The 17,568-nt window shown below is 38.8% G+C and overlaps 1 protein-coding gene across 2 annotated transcripts in view; it reads right to left on the bottom strand.

Annotated features, from left to right (window-relative positions):
- WDR70 (WD repeat domain 70) overlaps positions 1-17,568 on the bottom strand; it is a 344,061-nt gene that overhangs the window by 44,336 nt on the left and 282,157 nt on the right. For both annotated transcript variants that reach the window (XM_075588451.1, XM_075588456.1), the window contains one exon: positions 16,422-16,560. In XM_075588451.1, coding sequence (XP_075444566.1) covers positions 16,422-16,560 — 139 coding nt within the window. The remainder of the gene's footprint in view (positions 1-16,421; positions 16,561-17,568) is intronic.

The following is a 17,568-nucleotide window of genomic DNA, read 5'->3' as shown; positions in this document are numbered from 1 at the left end:
AACACTATGACCCCGACAGTATATCCTGTGCCATAAATAGAACACTATGACCCCGACAGTATATCCTGTGCCATAAATAGAACACTATGACCCCGACAGTATATCCTGTGCCATAAATAGAACACTATGACCCCGACAGTATATCCTGTGCCATAAATAGAACACTGTGATCCTGACCGTATATCCTGTGCCATAAATAGAACACTATGACCCCGACGGTATATCCTGTGCCATAAATAGAACACTGTGATCCTGACCGTATATCCTGTGCCATAAATAGAACACTATGACCTCGACAGTATATCCTGTGCCATAAATAGAACACTGTGACCCCGACAGTATATCCTGTGCCATAAATAGAACACTGTGATCCTGACAGTATAGCCAAGCCATAAATAGAACACTGTGATCCTGACCATATATCCTGTGCCATAAATAGAACACTGTGATCCTGACAGTATATCCTGTGCCATAAATAGAACACTGTGATCCTGACAGTATAGCCAAGCCATAAATAGAATAGAAATGAATAATACATACTGTTTCTTTAAAGATGTCCCCTCTGAATCTTGATTTTTTTTTTAATAACACTATTTGTTAATGTAACTATTTGTAATCAGATTTGTAATGCGGTCTAAAATGAGTTATCCCTTTCTGTTATGTAGTGGTGAACTGGAAAAACCTGCCTGTGTTTTGTATGTTTTTCAGATGCTATTTTTAGTTACTTGTAGTATATTACTACTGAATTTGATTAAAAAAAAAAAAAAAAAAAAGCAAAAGTAGAGCTTTTGAAGCGATCACACACTTTATTTGACTGGTGTAATTTCATTGCATGCAACAAAAAATTAAAATTAAAAAAAGTGTTGATTTTAACAAATTAGACATCAACGGTTTTATTTAGGCCAAGAACCTATTTGCTGGTCGTATCCAATACGGTTAAGCAGCAAGGATTGTTTCAGCACCCACTACTTGCAATACACGTTCAATTTTTAAAGACATGTTTATTTAGAAGCGTAGTTCTCAGTCATTTTCTGCATACTAACGCACTTTGCCGATCTTTCAAACACAGAAGACATCCGTGACTATGCCAACTCACGTAACACTTTCCCTAATTTTGTTCATTTTGTAAAAAATCTCCTGCAATATATCCATGTGTTTTTTTAAGTTGGCTTTTTATATATGTTTTGTATTGATTAAAAACTAATTCTGGCCACAATACATTTCCATGGCTCACCCTGGCTTGACAAAGGCATACCTGGTTAAGAGTTACTGATTTAGAATAATACAACATCGCTCTAAGTCACATGAACCATGAGGACATACACACTAATGGCGAAAAAAACAAAAATAGAAGCAGTGCTCAGCCAAGGGAGGCAGGGTCAAAAAGATGATTAAAAAATGATTTTATTAGTCAAACATAACTAGGAGGAGGTACAGAAAGCTCTCCGACGCGTTTCGTACCATACGGTACTTTATCAAGGAGTAAATGCATGCACACTAATGCACTGATACAGATTATCAACACTGATAAAAAAAATAATAAAAAAAGAGAGCCACTGTTTTGTGTATTTTAGTGGTGGATGATTTGGAAACCTAAAAAATAAGCCAGTGAAAAAAACTAAAACAAAAAAATATATATATATTTTTTTTTTAAACATTTGCACAGGGGAAGGATGTTCATATTCTATTTGTAACCATTCTAAAAAGTCTTCAGTCAACAGTTTCTCTACAGAATGTTTAGAAACCTAAAATCCAGGCTTACGAGAGATTAAAATCGTGTCTGACGGTCACAGTTCAGAGTCGGAGTCTTGAACAACACACAGTCCAAAAATATGACAGTGAATGCTATTGCTTCAGGAGTTATTGTTGGTGAACAAAAATACATTTTCTTTCAGAAGGTGCCAACTTTGATGCTTTGCCTGAGCGACCCTGCTGTTTTGTGATGCTTTGCTTGAATTGTGTGGCTCTGATTTGCTGCACATGACCGGCCACTGTGAGGAGACGGGAGATCTGTCAGCCGTGCAGATACTGTACTCAATGTGCAAAAGACATTCTGACAGCAGTGGTCAGGCTCGGTAATTGCAAGCTGCCATAGTGGAGCTACAGTATGTCAGGATGACTACCATTTGTTTTGCCAGATTAATTGTACTAAAAAAAAATTAATCATTACAAATGTGTGTGGCAATACAATTTATCAAGCATCATTAGCGCTTTGGGAACGGGGGAAAGAGGGAAAGAGGGTGTTACTACAGAGTACAAGATCATGTAAAGTTTGGTGAACGGTACAGGGTCAATGAGAATAATTACATTTGTGCTGTCCAGTAAAAGTTACAGAGGTAAGCAAACTCCTACAAAACTATGGGTTGTTTTGTTTTACAAAACATGGTCTCTGCTGGTTTGCTATTCATTTCCGTATAAACAACACAATTCTCCTCCTTTCAAGACTCTACACCTCCATATTTCCCAATACTTCTCTTACGCTCTACCCAAGGTTGTCTCGTCTGTGCACTTTTTACCTCTATCACCCTCTCCCATCTTTAACCTCTCTCACTAAACTCTCCCTACCTATGGAACGCTCTTACACTCAATATTCGGCAAGCAACCTCCACTTTCTGCAATCAAAGCCACCTCTTAAAAAGGAGAATCTAATTCATTATCTACACCTTTACTGCTCCCGATGCTCTGGCTGCACTTCTACTCCTATTGTGTCTGTACGTCCTGCAACACACCACATCAATTGTAAGCTATTTGGAGCAGGACTCCAACCCTCTGTTTTCATTTACCAGACGTGCTCGCCTCCCCTCCCCCCCCACACCTCCCCATTGTTTGTACCTCATTTACCTTGTATTGCAATGTTGTAAAGCACTGTTGGCACAGAGTATATTATAGTATAGCTTGTAATAGCGATTCCCTGAACTTGTCGGGGGGGGGGGGGGGTATGACCCTGCCGTCGCGCGGGAAATTCTAACATGCTTGTCACGTGAAGCACCAGTCTCCCTTTCGCGCTTGTGCACGTGCGCACTATACATTTACGTCCTGTTTATTTTCGGCGCGAGCTACGTCTCTCGCAACGTCTCCTGCACTGTGGACGCAGCTTTAGCATACATTGCTTCCACTGCAGCTAGGGATTCTGGGTAATGACATGCAAATGAGTTCACAGTGTCACTGTTTTGCTTCATGCTCATTTTAACAAGCACCCCTGTAAGCTTATCATTTTTATTTGCTGTACACTGGGGTTTGTCATTTTTTAACCCACCATAACTTCTATAATGTGTGGCAGAAGAAATAAATTAAAAAAGCTAGCTCCTTAACTGTCAGAAAGACCTGTAATGCTTAACGGAAAGGGGTAAAGAAAAGTCCTCATCAACGTGTGCATAATCTTCATTGAAATTTGTCGTTCCCCATAAAACCAAAGTGAAGCAATATCTTTTGTGTTCTTATCAGATAATCACCAATATTTTAAATCCCTTTCAATGCTAGTTTGCTGGTCGCCCTGTGTGATGTGTAGGGCACAAAGTGTCCTCCCCGTCTCATTTTACTTAAACTGTATATATTCCTTGTTCCTTGCACAGGAATGGGGTGGGGAGGGGGCGGGAGGGGTGAATGCTTATGGTAATGTGATCATGTTGGAGAAGACCAAGATACAATCAAGTGAAATGTTCCCTTTAATGATGATTGCATTTGGTTTACGGAGGAACTTAATTCAATTAGCAAATATTTTCAGAGCTAAGTGGGATTGAACGTTACTTTTTTGTAAATAGATGGAAGTATTAGTACAGTAAGTATATTCTCAACGGCAAATCTCCCCCACAACAAAAATGAGCTGCACAGTGAAAGCCAAGCAGGACTAGACAATTACATTAATCCAAAGCTTTTTCTGCAGGATACAGAGATCCTATTGGCTCCAGGCAATAATTAGAGCCACTGACCCAAACACATGGTTTCTAGTGACCTATAGACAAAGTATTTAAAATATGCAATACTTAATATCGTTATACAGAGATAGTGTGTGGGTGGGTTTTTCCAATGAATACCGCATTTAGGCAACTCCCGACTTGAACTTGAACAACCATCCCTAAATACTTATTGTTGTTTTTTTTTATTATCAAATATACACAGGAATATTCATGAATCAACACAGCTACTAGTGCTTGAATTTTTTATTTTTTTTAAATAAAAGCATGGATGCCAACTATTGTACACCCGTAAACAGCATGGCTGCTAAATAATATTCACATGCGGTGCACAATACATACAGACTGCCTATTCTTAATTCTTGGATTCCATGTCTATATATTACCAATTTATTAACTACAAAAGGTTCCTTTGGGCCCATCTACAATTATTTTGACTTTAGTTAACTCTTATGACTGAGGATTTTCTGTCCAATAATTGGAATACGTTTAATTTTTAAGAGTACAAAATGAGCAAAGCAAGTGATTTTGTAAAGGCTGCATTGTAATTTTAATGCAATATATTGTAGATGCCTCCAGCGCCGAATCAGTCAATCGTCAAGAGTTGTGGCATACAGTACCTGTCAACTTATTCCAGGTCAGTTGCGTGATATGGCTCCAATCAGAGCTTTGCATTCCATTTGCTGGTCTGATAGCATCATAGGTGTAACAGAGAAAGATCTCTGCATCTCCATCACAAAGCTGACATGGAGTCCGCTAATACATACGAGTTGTGAGAACCTTCAAATCATCTATCGATAGGCTTTCCATTAGGTATGCATGGTTGGTAAAAACATATGCATCACTGTACATACCAAGACATTCTCTTCTGGTGCTAATACTAACCAGTATTAAGCTAGACAAATGACTGGCTGATCGGAACAGTGACCCCTCCATATGCTTTGGAGATCCTATCTGTATAAGGCCGCGCTTATAGTCCTGGTAACGCGACGTTGCGTCAAAACAAATGTATTGAATCCGTCGCGTGCGCTTATAGTAGGAGCCACGCAACGGCATGGTCGCGATCGTTGGAAGTCAATTCAATTTGATTTTTTCAGCAACCGCAGCGTGACGTCTGCGTCGCTTGGACTATAAGCGCGGCCTAAGACTGATCTGAAATTAATATCTATACTCATATATGGCAATTTATTTAATTGAGCTTAACCAGTCCTACATTATTGGGTATAAACATAGAAATTATGGCACACCAACCCACAAAGAACCCATTCCACCCTGAGAATTCTAGATGAAGTCCCTGCAAATCGTTAAGTGCCTCATTTATATTTACATGTAGGTTTTGTAGAAATGATGTCTATTTGGGCTCAATAGGTGAAACAAGTGTAAGAACACTACTGTTCTGCAATAATGTGTAACAGATGGAAACAATTTGCCGTGTCAAACACAAATGAAATTGGAGATGTATTATATCTCAATACCATTCATTAGTCAAGACGAGAGGAAAATCAGGAACTTTCTCAATCACATTCTTTAAAATAAAAAGTTATAAGTTACAGGAACTATAATGGTGAAGGGTTCCTAGTTTTAATCTACAGAGGGCATTCAATGATCATGGCACATTTTAAATTAAATATGTGGTTGTGTTCTAAAGAAATGGTAAAAAATAGTACATATTGGAGATTACTGTTCTTTTGCTTACATTTCTTTTGAGATGTTTGTTTGATACGTTTCTGACCTGCCTGTTAGTATAAAAGCCTGATGCATCCAACAACTTAAAGCTGCAGTTCAGTCAATATCCTGCATGTGTCTTTTTTTTAATAAATCAGTTCTGTAGTATGAAAAAATACTTTTAGCATTTTCTGTTTTTAAAAAAACAACTTTGAAAGACCAATTTTATTGTATTCTATTTTAACAACCATTTGCTAAGGCACTGCCCCTTCATGTCCTGTCACAAGCCCCGGCACACCCCTTGTCAGCCCTGCCCTCCCTCTAGCACATGTCAGTGCAGGAGTGCTCATGAATATTCATGAGCTTCCACTGAGTGACAGAAGCAGAAGAAAAACATATCCCTTCACTAATGATGTCACCAAATTTCGCCGATCAATACATAGAGAACGAATTGACCTGCAGCTATACAGTTCTTTAGGTAAGTAGAGATTGCCCACATGAAACTATTGAAGTAAAAAAATTAATTAAAAAAAAAAAAAAGACTGAACTCCAACTTTAACTCATTGCCTTTATGGGATTCTATACTCAAAACATCCAAAGGGACCTACAGTTTAAAGTCATGTTACCCCCTGTGTGTCTCTATGAACTTTTCACAGGGTCCAATGACAGGTGACATAACTGTAAAGAAAAAAAAAAAAAAAGCTATAACACAGAAAATGTATGATCTTCTAGAAATGTATGTATGTAATAAAACCTACAGTACATTAATATTATGTTGTTCCAATAAAGTTATAGCAATCATTAGCAAACCCAGTCCAGTATAGACACTATAATTCAAGGTTAGTATTATACAAACAGAAAGGATGCTTGACATTCTTATTAACCTTTATATACCCTTTGTATTTGAGAATGCCCCTGTTTATTTTCTTACACTGCAAGCAGATGTAAAGCTTATCGACATAGGTCAAGGAGTAGTCCGAAATGCCTTTAGCATACCAAACGTATGTATAAACAGGAACTGATGCTGTCTTGTGTCAAAGCAATCACCTACGATTAATCTTCAATACAGGTATGTGGCTTTCTGTCTTCTCAATTCTACCACAGATGACAAAACATGGGAATGTATGGTCATTACCACTGGGTCATAGTATAAAGGCTGCTTGCACAACAGTTACTGTTTTAAGAAGCAAAACAAAGCAATGTGCGGCTTTTTTAATGTGTTTATTCACAAGCTCGGTAATAATAATTCGGCGATCACTACGGAACGGAATGCTTTTCCACAGCTAAAATTTGTACCAATGTTTTAGATCTCTGCAAAAAAAAGAATCACCTTATCCCTCTAAACTAGAAGTCTTTATCCTTGTTTGCATGAATCTGCAATTGGAGTACAAGCATATTGATCCAGGCAGCACACCAATACACGAGCATGGATCAGCGAAGGTGGACAAAAGAAATGGGCATGACTAGATTGTATTCCAATCAGTCTTTCATTTTCATTATAACATACCGTCCATTTCTGGCTAAGACTTTCTGCAACTTCTGAGAGCTATTGCCAGGTGAACCAATGTAGGTGATTTACATGCTAAAAGCCTCCTCTTGGTACCTTACAAGAGAGCCAGAAATGTCTCAGACACATTAGCTGAGAAGGATAATTAAATGTAATACCAGATGTCCACTATCTTTATCACCCCAGCTACAGATCCCGTTTCTCCTCTGTACTGTATGCAGCAGTACTTGAGGGGAGAATTTCTTCCATGAGAGAATAGGTACGTCATAACTAGGGTTTCCAGGCGTCACATATACGGATTGGCACTTTTTTTCAGCACGCGGTCCTGTTGTCCCTGAAACTGTTGTCGGGGTGGCCAAATGTGCTGTATTTTTGGGAGGAGGCGGCGGCTGAAGACGGCGAGGTATGCGAGCTTCTCTCCATGCCGCATCTCCAGCTCCAGCGCTACAGCACAGGTAAGTCAGATGACTTTTAGGTTGGTGGGGATGAGATTAATCTGATGGGCTGGGGGCTGAGAGATAGATTGGTGTGGCAGGGGGGGGGGGGTCTGAGATGGATGGGGGTGGGAGGGCTGAGAGATGGAGGGAGAAGGGGGGCTGAGAGATGACAGGAGGAGAGGGTGAAATAGATGGAGGGGAGAAGAGAGAAAAGGGGGAAGATGGGGGGGAGTGTGTGTGTGTGTGTGGGGGGGGGGGGGGGGGGAATTGTGCGCCCTTCTTCCTTATACTAGGTCAACTATGGTAACTCGGGGGAGTGATGACACTCGCAAGGTGTTGCACGTGACTTGGAGGGGAAGCAGTCGCACCACAGAGCCATTACCACCAGGTCTCGAGCTGGTTCCCTTTGAGGCTGTTTGTCCGATGTCAGTAAGTCGGTCTTTGTTTCATATCTATTTTTTACGTCACACTTACATATCAGTGTCCCCTTTACAAAAATGTAGCAGTCCTAGTCATACCCAGTACCCTCCAAGATCACAACATGCTCCATCTACGCAACATGAAACAACTCAACTCAGAGTACCTTACTAAATGTCACGGAGACTAGTTACACACCGCTTCTCAGAAAATCACAGTGATCGGTAGGACTGGCGAAAGATAAGAATACCACGTCAACCTAATTTGCAGCATCATGACGTTGTAGTTCATTACTTTTACAGATTTTTTTGGGACACCTTACAGTCCTTTGGAGTGTAAGGGCTGTAAGGTTTCTTCTGGAATACAGTAGAACTGCTTAGTAAATATTGGCCAATAGGTTCATGCTGACCCAATTTTCCAGGTCACATTATTCCAATGGTTAAGATTTGTCTTATATGCCATTCCTTTGTTCTACGGCTCAGACTTGTTCATACTGGATAACTGAATACTACTTATTCATTTGATCTAACTTTAAAGCTACAAAAGTAAACGGAGCTACTGGAAACAGACCCTATGATGCACTGTTAAGTATCACACAATCCTCTAGAAATCAGTATTTATTCAAAATCAGAAAGTTAAGAAATTATCAACAAGATACTCATCTTGCTCCAAAAATACTGGGATACCTAGGGGACCACTTCATCAAGGAGCGTAAGATGCATGTTTGTCTAATTGTGCAATTCCTCCATTTTTATCTGAAAAGAAAAATACCACTTGTGAGCACATTCACACCTGACAGTTCTGTAATCCTATCTTTCCCCTTCATCTCTTCCACTGCAGTCAGGGATTCTGGGAAATGACATGCAAATGAGCACAAGTGTCACCTTTTGCTTCTAATCCATTTCAACATCGACCCCTATAAGCTTATGCCTGCCGTATTATACAGCTTTTCAGCACAGCCTGGGTTAAAGAAGTGCAGATCCAGTAAACCTACTCACAGGATGTAAAGATTACAGCAGCGGAAAGTAATTTATAAAACGTTTTATCACACACGTGTCTTTCTTTTTCCAACCAACAACACCTGACACTGAAGCAGTTGGGGCTTCATCTTCCCTAGAGCTGTGCAAATCACATTTTTTTTAGGGTTGCTCTGGGAAAAGTTTGTAAGGCTACACCAAACAAAGGAAAAATAAGAATCGCTACACAAGCACCTACAATATTTTAATGAAAAGGAAATACAAGAAGAAGAAAAGAAAAAAAGATTAGACAACGTTATTGGGGATTGCTGTGTCCAAAACATTCATGAAAGTCTTCATTTCAGTCCCTAAGAACACATCTTTATCTGTAGCATGCAGTCTCAAAATAGAGGGTTAGCACGGAGGGTATAGTGTGCAAATCTTTCAGGGTTACCACCCGCATAGCAGTCCTGAAACATACTCTCAGGGTGGTATGTGGACGGTCGCCTTGATGCTATTACATGTCTGCACTCTGGGTACTCAAATGACTGACATTTCTGGAGATTACTATGTTGGCCGGTCATAAGACCGGTAACCAGAAGATGCCTTTCTATATTACTGCTCTAATAAGTCCTACTATCAGCCCAGCCAGATTTAGAAAAGGAAACATTTCTGTATACAATAAGCAGAGCAGCCGAGTGTGAACACACAACACACATTTTCACTGCTTGCTTGTCATCGGCTTCAGGACATGAAATGTTGCTTATTACTAGATTATACTGTAGACAAGTAAAAGGGGAATAGAAAACGGTTTGGTTTTCTCCACTGGCATCTGATCCCAGGAGCAGAGGTTACACTACAAGATGGAATGACTGCGATGAGGCATCAAATAGGGCTCAACCTTTGCTGCCAGGACATTTGGAGTCGGCGAACAAGTGGCAAGTCATCAAAGGAAGAAAATCCAACATGCACCTTCTGCTTATTCGCATGTACATTCCTCCAGGTCTGGCACCCGGCCACATCCAAAGAAAGGATTACATTTCAGAGAGAGGAAGTGAAAGGAAATAGCAGACGGTCTCACAGAAGTAGCTAAATATGGAATACATGTTGAGAAGCTCGGCTTTTTTAACACAGCTCTACTTCGGATGACATGGCAGTGCACCTAGCGTTAGGAGAAAGAAAACGTACAAGGGGTGTACTGCCAGATATAAGGGACCTGCAGTTTCACTGAAAGCATTGAGCCATTAACCCATTTCTATATGTAATGTATGGCTAGTTCCTAATGAGCTTCTATAAAGACGATTCTCAAATTTAGACTTTATCAACTGAACAACAAGATGAAGACCATATAGAATATGGATTTCTCCTATTCTTCCTCCTCCGTTGAATGTACCTGGTCGACAATAAAAGACTTCCATCTGGGACACATTTTGCACTATACTGTATATGTCTAAATCAACATTTTAAAAGAAAGAAAGACATTAGCACTTATCTTTCTTAATACATAAGGAAAGATCCCCCAAATGGCAAAAAGTGAAACCCTGCCCTCCGACATGTCACGGATACTCAAGTCCCACCATGAGGTCCAGCCCTTTCATTTCATCTTTACCTGATGAAGAGGCTAATGGGAGTATCCCTTTCTTCTATTCGGATGATTGTATTATTAAGTGGTAATGTCTTTCTGCAGGAATGTCTTATGTATTTCAGTAAAATTACAATGCTTTCTCTAGAAGGCCTTGGTATGCAGCTTTGTGTGTGAAAGGTCCAGTCGTTTCATGAAATTTCCACCCTTCGATTGTTTTGTTTTACTTTTTTTTGTTTCTTCTTGTAAATTTTTATATATTTATTTGGTTGATAAATTGTTCTCCCAGACAACAACTGATGAGGAAAATGTATATTTTTGTATGCAGTGGACTACAATTGAGATAAATCTTCCACATTATTTTAGTTTATGTCAATGCTCTTCACACTGAAAAATCGTTACTCGATTGGCTCACCTAAAAAACGGCAATAACTTTGATGCATAACCCTGTTCTAGAAATGCATTAAAAATGTAAACACAAAGGGCTTGTGGTTAATTTTAGTGTAATGTAGGGAGAAACATTGTGTTGTAAACATCGCTAAACCAAGTCTGTGCAAAAATTGGGAAGAACCCAAAAGCATCAAATGGAATGAAGAAAATTGCCATGTGTGAAAATATTAACGCAAGAGGTGAGTGTTTGTAGTAGTCTCTGTAGATGGAAGGAATGGCGCCTTTAAAAGTCCTGTAAGCCATCACAAAACAAAGGCCAGATGAACTGTCCCAGTCAACCTAACCACTATGTCCAGATGCTGAAAAGCCACCCATGGCCAGACCATCTTTCAAGCCAACATAACTATACTCTCGGGCTGCTGAAAATCAGATTTCCTTTTTATTATTATTATTACGCCAATAAAATACTAAATACAGACCCACAGAAGCTGATTGATACTTTATATTCTGAATCCATGAAACAGGTTTAAAATTCCCATTGACTTGAATGTGAGTTCTCTCAGACAATATAGAACAGGAGTGTCCAAATCCAGTCCTCAAGGGCTACCAACAGGTCAGGTTTACAGGATATCCCTGCTTCAGCACAGGTGGCTCAAACAGTCTTCCACTGAGCCACTGGTTGAGCCACCTGTGCGGAAGCAGGGATATCCTGAAAACCTGAACTGTTGGTAGCCCTTGAGGACTGGCGTTGGATACCCCTTCTATAGCCTAAATCCCTAAGTTCATAACACACACCAAAAACTACTGTAACTAAGACAAAGGCAAAACAACTGCATTTAAAGAAAAATGTTTTCTTTTATAGCTTTTCTCTACAGATTTTAGAATAAATATACCAATTCCTCTGAACATTTTTGATGTGACTAAAATATACTTTACGGCAACATCTAATGGAAGTACTATGAGAGCGACACTATTGCGTTGCATAGCAAGGGTTAGGAATGCCACTGAGAATATACTGGATACGGTTTCGAAAAGACCGCATTATACTGCCACGAGGGATTAGATCATTTCAAATATTTAATATGATCTCACAGGATCATCTGGTAAAATGCCAGCTAAAATATCAAATCACAATTGAGAAAAAACAAAAATCAACAAATGTATTCACCCAATGTGAGACAAATGATTAATAATAAATGCAACTAAATTAAAATTACAAAGAGTGAAAATACTGTGAATAAATAAAAAACAGTAAATCCATAAATGTTTTTAATTACACAATAAATATAATGCAATTACACCTAAAGTGAAAGATACTCATATGAGTAACTAGTGAACACACAAAAGTAAATGATTGAACCAAATACAAAATGAATACACAGTAGAAGTGCTGAAACAGTGCAATAATTAATATATGTGATATATATCCTGTGAACTATTACAAGTGGACACAATTGCAAAAAGCAAAAAACACCCCAATGGTTCTATGTGAAAACACCATGAAACTGATCTAAAAAAAGCCACAAAAAAGGGGGAGAAATACACTGACCATGGAGTCTCAGACAGGACCCCGAGGGGGCTGCTGATGAAATCAGTCCGGACTGCAGCTACTCCAGCACGAATCACCGCTGGTACTTGCTGGTAAGTGAACTCCACCTCTGGGCGAGCGTGCTAAGACAGCCTCACGTGACCACGACGCGTTTCGTGCAACGTACTTCGTCAGGTGGACTTGTTTTTTTTTTGTCTGTTTTGAGATATACCCTTAGGGGTTATCTCTTTTTAGGAGATTGAGGGGAGTGACTCCTGTGCACCTCGCAGCAAAGGGATTGGTTTCCAGATTTGATTCAAGATGGCACGAGCGCGGATTCATGAATTGTGTTTACGCTGCCACATGATTCATATTCCTAAAGTATAGTTTTATAGTTTTAGGATTCTGGGCTTTCATCACTCTCACAAATGTTTCAATCAAGTTCACAGGTTGGGGGACTCTGCTGAAACCAGATTGATTATAACCAATTAATTTCTTGTATTGTTGAGCGTGCATTTAAAAGAGGCAAGCCAAAAAAATATCCATTCACTCCTGGATAAAGCTGTTTTGCTGACAAGTCAACACAGAAACGATCCAGACGCATCTGTCTTATTGAATGATACTAAAACTTCCAACTCCGTTAATAAAACAAAAGGATTTTCTTCGCTGGCAGCACCAGAAATGTAATGCTGTCTAACTTGACTGCATTAATACAGAGAGGGGGTGGGGGGGAAGACCTATTTAGTAAGAAGGAAAGGAATGTCAAACAAATATAGACTTTTGTTAAACATTTTGTTCCAGCTTCCATTAGCCATCAGGTTCATTTGCAGGCCAAATGCACCGCCTGTTTACTAGAATATGGATTCCTCCAAAGTATTTATCATCTCCGTTCATCTATAAAACCCCAGTATCTTTTCATGGCAAAACTTACATTGCTGTAAATCCGTGGTAGAAAATGGGTGTCTGAAAGCAATGCTAGTCATCGACACGAACAGCACAGCTGTCACTGCACATAATACAATGCTAAGCTAATAAAATCAACATTTCTGTGCGATAGGATTACTACTGTAAGATGATTACAAAGCAGTCCAATAATATTGTGGCATCTGAAACTTGTACTACAGTGTTTTTATTTTTAGGTAAAGAAAGGTTCTGTGGGGAACTACAACGTTGGCCTAAATAAATGTTTCGCTTTGTCAACTAAGGAGTGCCTATACTTTATTAGAATATATATATGAATGTATATATGTGTGTATATATATATATATAGATATATATATCTATATATATATATATATATACACACACACACACACACACACACATACATACACTGTGTGTGTATATATATATATATATATATATATATATATATATATATATATTCTGTATATGTATACACACACAGATATATTACAGTGGTCGACAAATCACCAAAAAATCTACTTGCCAAACAAAAAAATCTACTCGCCACCTAGTACCACACGTGTGCTGCTTGGGCCAATAGGAGCTCGCCACGATGTTAAATCCACTCGCCTGGGGCGTGCAAATGTATAGGTTTGTCGAACACTGGATATATATATATATGTACACCTGAGGAAGGTCTTCTGTTGGTGTTCTTGTTGGACTTCTTACACTCTTTGTTCAATTCTTTAGTGTGAGCTAATCATTTCTCCATGCCTCTGTTTGGGTACTGATCATACTGATGCATGCACCTATTATCTGTTATCACTTGTTGCACTAACTATCACTACTATTACAGGGCATTTTCATTTTCAATGAGTTTGAAGCAATGATATCTTTAGGAATTGCCTGAATACTAAGGATCTTCTGCGTGGCAAACAGGCATATGATGTATGCTGAACCTATAAATGAATGTTAGTTTGTTAATTATGATCATCCATATTTTTCTCTAAAGGTTATACTGTACTAAACTAGCTTTTGTGAGGGAGGTTAAAAGCACAATATTCACGTGGCACAATAGTGTACGATAGCCAGTGTACCCTTACCACCGGGGTTTTAAGATTCACACACTGTAAATAATTAATAAATAAAACACAAAGTAAAGTATATATATGTTAATAAAACTTTATTATTTTGTGTTATACCCATGAGAGGTAGTTATGAACGGTCTCTTGTTAATTGATCCCGACAAAGCCTAGGTATCAATTTACCTCCTTAATTTGACACCAACTTTGGGTCTGTAAAAATTCAGTAATTGGCGGAGTGCAGTACAGTATTTGGGGACTTTTCCTGATCTCCTTTGATCAGACTCTATGGATAAATTAATGAGAGGAACAATTTCACTGCACCAGGAAGTCACAGCTACATTGCTCTAGAACTGTCAGGCAATGACATTAATTATTAATTAAGAAGGAGCAAAGAATTCAGCCACACGGTCTTGCAAAAAAAAAAGTGATTTATTTAGCAATAAACACTACCAATGTTTCGACCGCATAAGCAGTCTATCAAGGTGAGGGGCTTATGCGGTCGAAATGTTGGTAGTGTTTATTGCTAAATAAATCACTTTTTTGCACGGCCATTTGCCTGGATGCTTTGCTCCTTCTATGTGACTGCTTTGGGGTAGTGCAGGATCTTCCCCATATCCACGTGCACCGGTAACTTACCTTGATTGCTGCTACAAATTGTGTGCCTGTTATCCTCTCTGCGTTCTAATGATATTAATGAACTAATTCGCTTCCTGTCGCCAGGTGTTTACAACGTAATTACAACCACTTCCCTGCCACGGGCCTGCAATGCACTGCACTTCGATGTTGGCCCTTTCACCACTGAAGGGGTTAATTCCTTTGTAAGGCAAAGTGACTTACTCAAGGCCACAGGTTGCTGGCACCAAGATTAGAATCAAGGTCTTTCACTTGTCAGTAACTGTTCTAAGATATTATATGATGCATGTAAATAGCAGATACAAACAAAGTTACTTTTTCTCATCCAATAATAGAAGCCGGGATATAAGTTGTGATATAGCCCAGAAGGTAAAGACGATAAATATAAAAATATGTTACCGGGAATAAAAATTTTTTTTTTTTTTTTTTTTTTTTAAATCACTGATTTTAGGAGAAGCCATTTATAAATAAATATAAAACTAACTTTGTGTCCAAAGTGATCTTTGTGGGTTTTTTTAGCTGCAGTGTTGATTCACTCATGTTGCATTTCTTATATAGCATTTTGCCTCGACCAATCAATTGAAGTCGTTTTCCTTCGACTATGAAGTTATTTTCCTCAATAACGATCATTTGATCATTTCAGCTTTAACCGACGGATTCTCTTGAGAGCTTGTGCAGATGTAAACCCACACGATAACTATCCACAAAAATACAAAAACCATATGGGATGACGTAAAATCAGCCTGCTAGGCTGCCACGGATACATCTACATTTCCATTTAATTTCAAATGTGCTGTTCCATTTCAAAAAGAAATAAAGGTTTGCCGAACTGATAGCATAGAATATGGATTGGGAATCCCAGTCAGGGCAGGAGTAAGAAACAGTGGCAATTGCTAGGATAACATTAAACAGGTCCACACAATTCTAAGAGGGCAGAGCGAAGCCGGAGGAAGAACACAGATCACGATACTAGTACAACAAGAGATTACAGAGGCTAGGGAGGAAAAATGTTAGTAGACTAGAAAGACTGTAAAAATTGTGATGATGAATGTGCTCAGATGTCACTGCAGATTTACACAGAAGATAGGAAAAAAACAAAACCGTCTATGGGATATAAAAATGGTTCTGTCGATGGGCCGCCGAACAATTGAAGTAATACAGTAGTAAATAAAACAAATTCACCTTAAATCAACAGAGACAGACATTACAAATGTATACGTGGATGAGGACAAGAGGCAGAAAATAATCACTTAAAAACCCACATTTGGGAAAATAATCATTGACGAGCATTTGAGATGAATGCTACAATATTCACATTTCCACATTCGGACAATAGAGACTTTGTAAATATAGACAGGATATTTTTTTTGGTACACAACATTGAATAAACACTGTACTCACTGCATCTGTGACATCAATTTCGTAAATCTTTTGAAAAGTCGCCATATCGAAAAAAAGTAATTTCCCGTTGCCACCTCCTCTCTTGACTGAGGTACCAGTTATGATGAGTTTGTCATCTGGGCTGAAGCAGCAATCGGTCCTACAGCATGCAAGATTAAAGTCATGTCAGGATTTTCATCAAAATGCTTTCCAAATAGATAAAACATGCTCCCTCAAGAGGATTACGAAACTAAATTCAATACAGCAACTTGGCCTACAGAAAAGCAAAGACGATATTGAGAAAGCAAGTTTGTGATAAAATGTTGTAATAGGGTAAAAAAAAAACATTACTACTTGAGAATATCAATGCAATCTAATGACAGAATGAATTATGAAAAACAACTGTACTGTACATGTCGAGAAACATTGTAGTTGTGATGAGGGAACTAACAAAAAAACTATTTAAATCCTCATGGCTTGCCCTATTGTAGCAGAGTGATGCTAAATCATAACTACCAATTATTGATACAGTGAGAGGTTTGTGCAAATATCACTGCATAGAACACTTCATTTAGATAGTCTAGAACAGGGGTAGCCAACTCCAGTGCTCAAGGGCCACCAACAGGTCAGGTTTTAGGTACAATATATCTCTGCTTCAGCACAGGTGGCTCAATCACTGGCTCAGTGAACGATTGAGCCACCTGTGCCGAAGCAGAGATATACTGTACTTAAAACCTGAGCTTTTGGTGGCCCTTGAGGACTGAAGTTGGCAGCCACTGGTCTAGAACACTGCTCCAGATGCCATAGAATGAAAAAAAAGACTCAGAAGAAACATGAATTGGAAAAAAAAAATCGATTAAGAGTAAAAACTCTGTAATTAGTGGAAAACATTTACAAACTTTATATATTGTTTCACAAAATGGGTGAGCCAATGATGTGGGTATGGGCATCCAGAGACTGTAGGAAACATGGTGACATTTGGAATGGAGATGCAGATATTTATCGAGACAAGGGAAAATCAGAGGAAAAGGACACTGCTGGAATCCAGTGGGAACACAGAGTTGTTAAAGTGAAGAGTCTATAATTAGAAACAGGTTTGCACTTTTTAGAGAAAGAGGTGGCGATGAGCATCATGACAGAAATATTTACCCAGTATTATTAAGGTATC

Source organism: Ascaphus truei, chromosome 1, assembly GCF_040206685.1.
Source record: "Ascaphus truei isolate aAscTru1 chromosome 1, aAscTru1.hap1, whole genome shotgun sequence".
Taxonomy (NCBI): Eukaryota; Metazoa; Chordata; class Amphibia; order Anura; family Ascaphidae; genus Ascaphus; species Ascaphus truei.
Note: the sequence above shows the minus strand (reverse complement) of the source record. Positions and strands in the feature narration are given on the sequence as shown.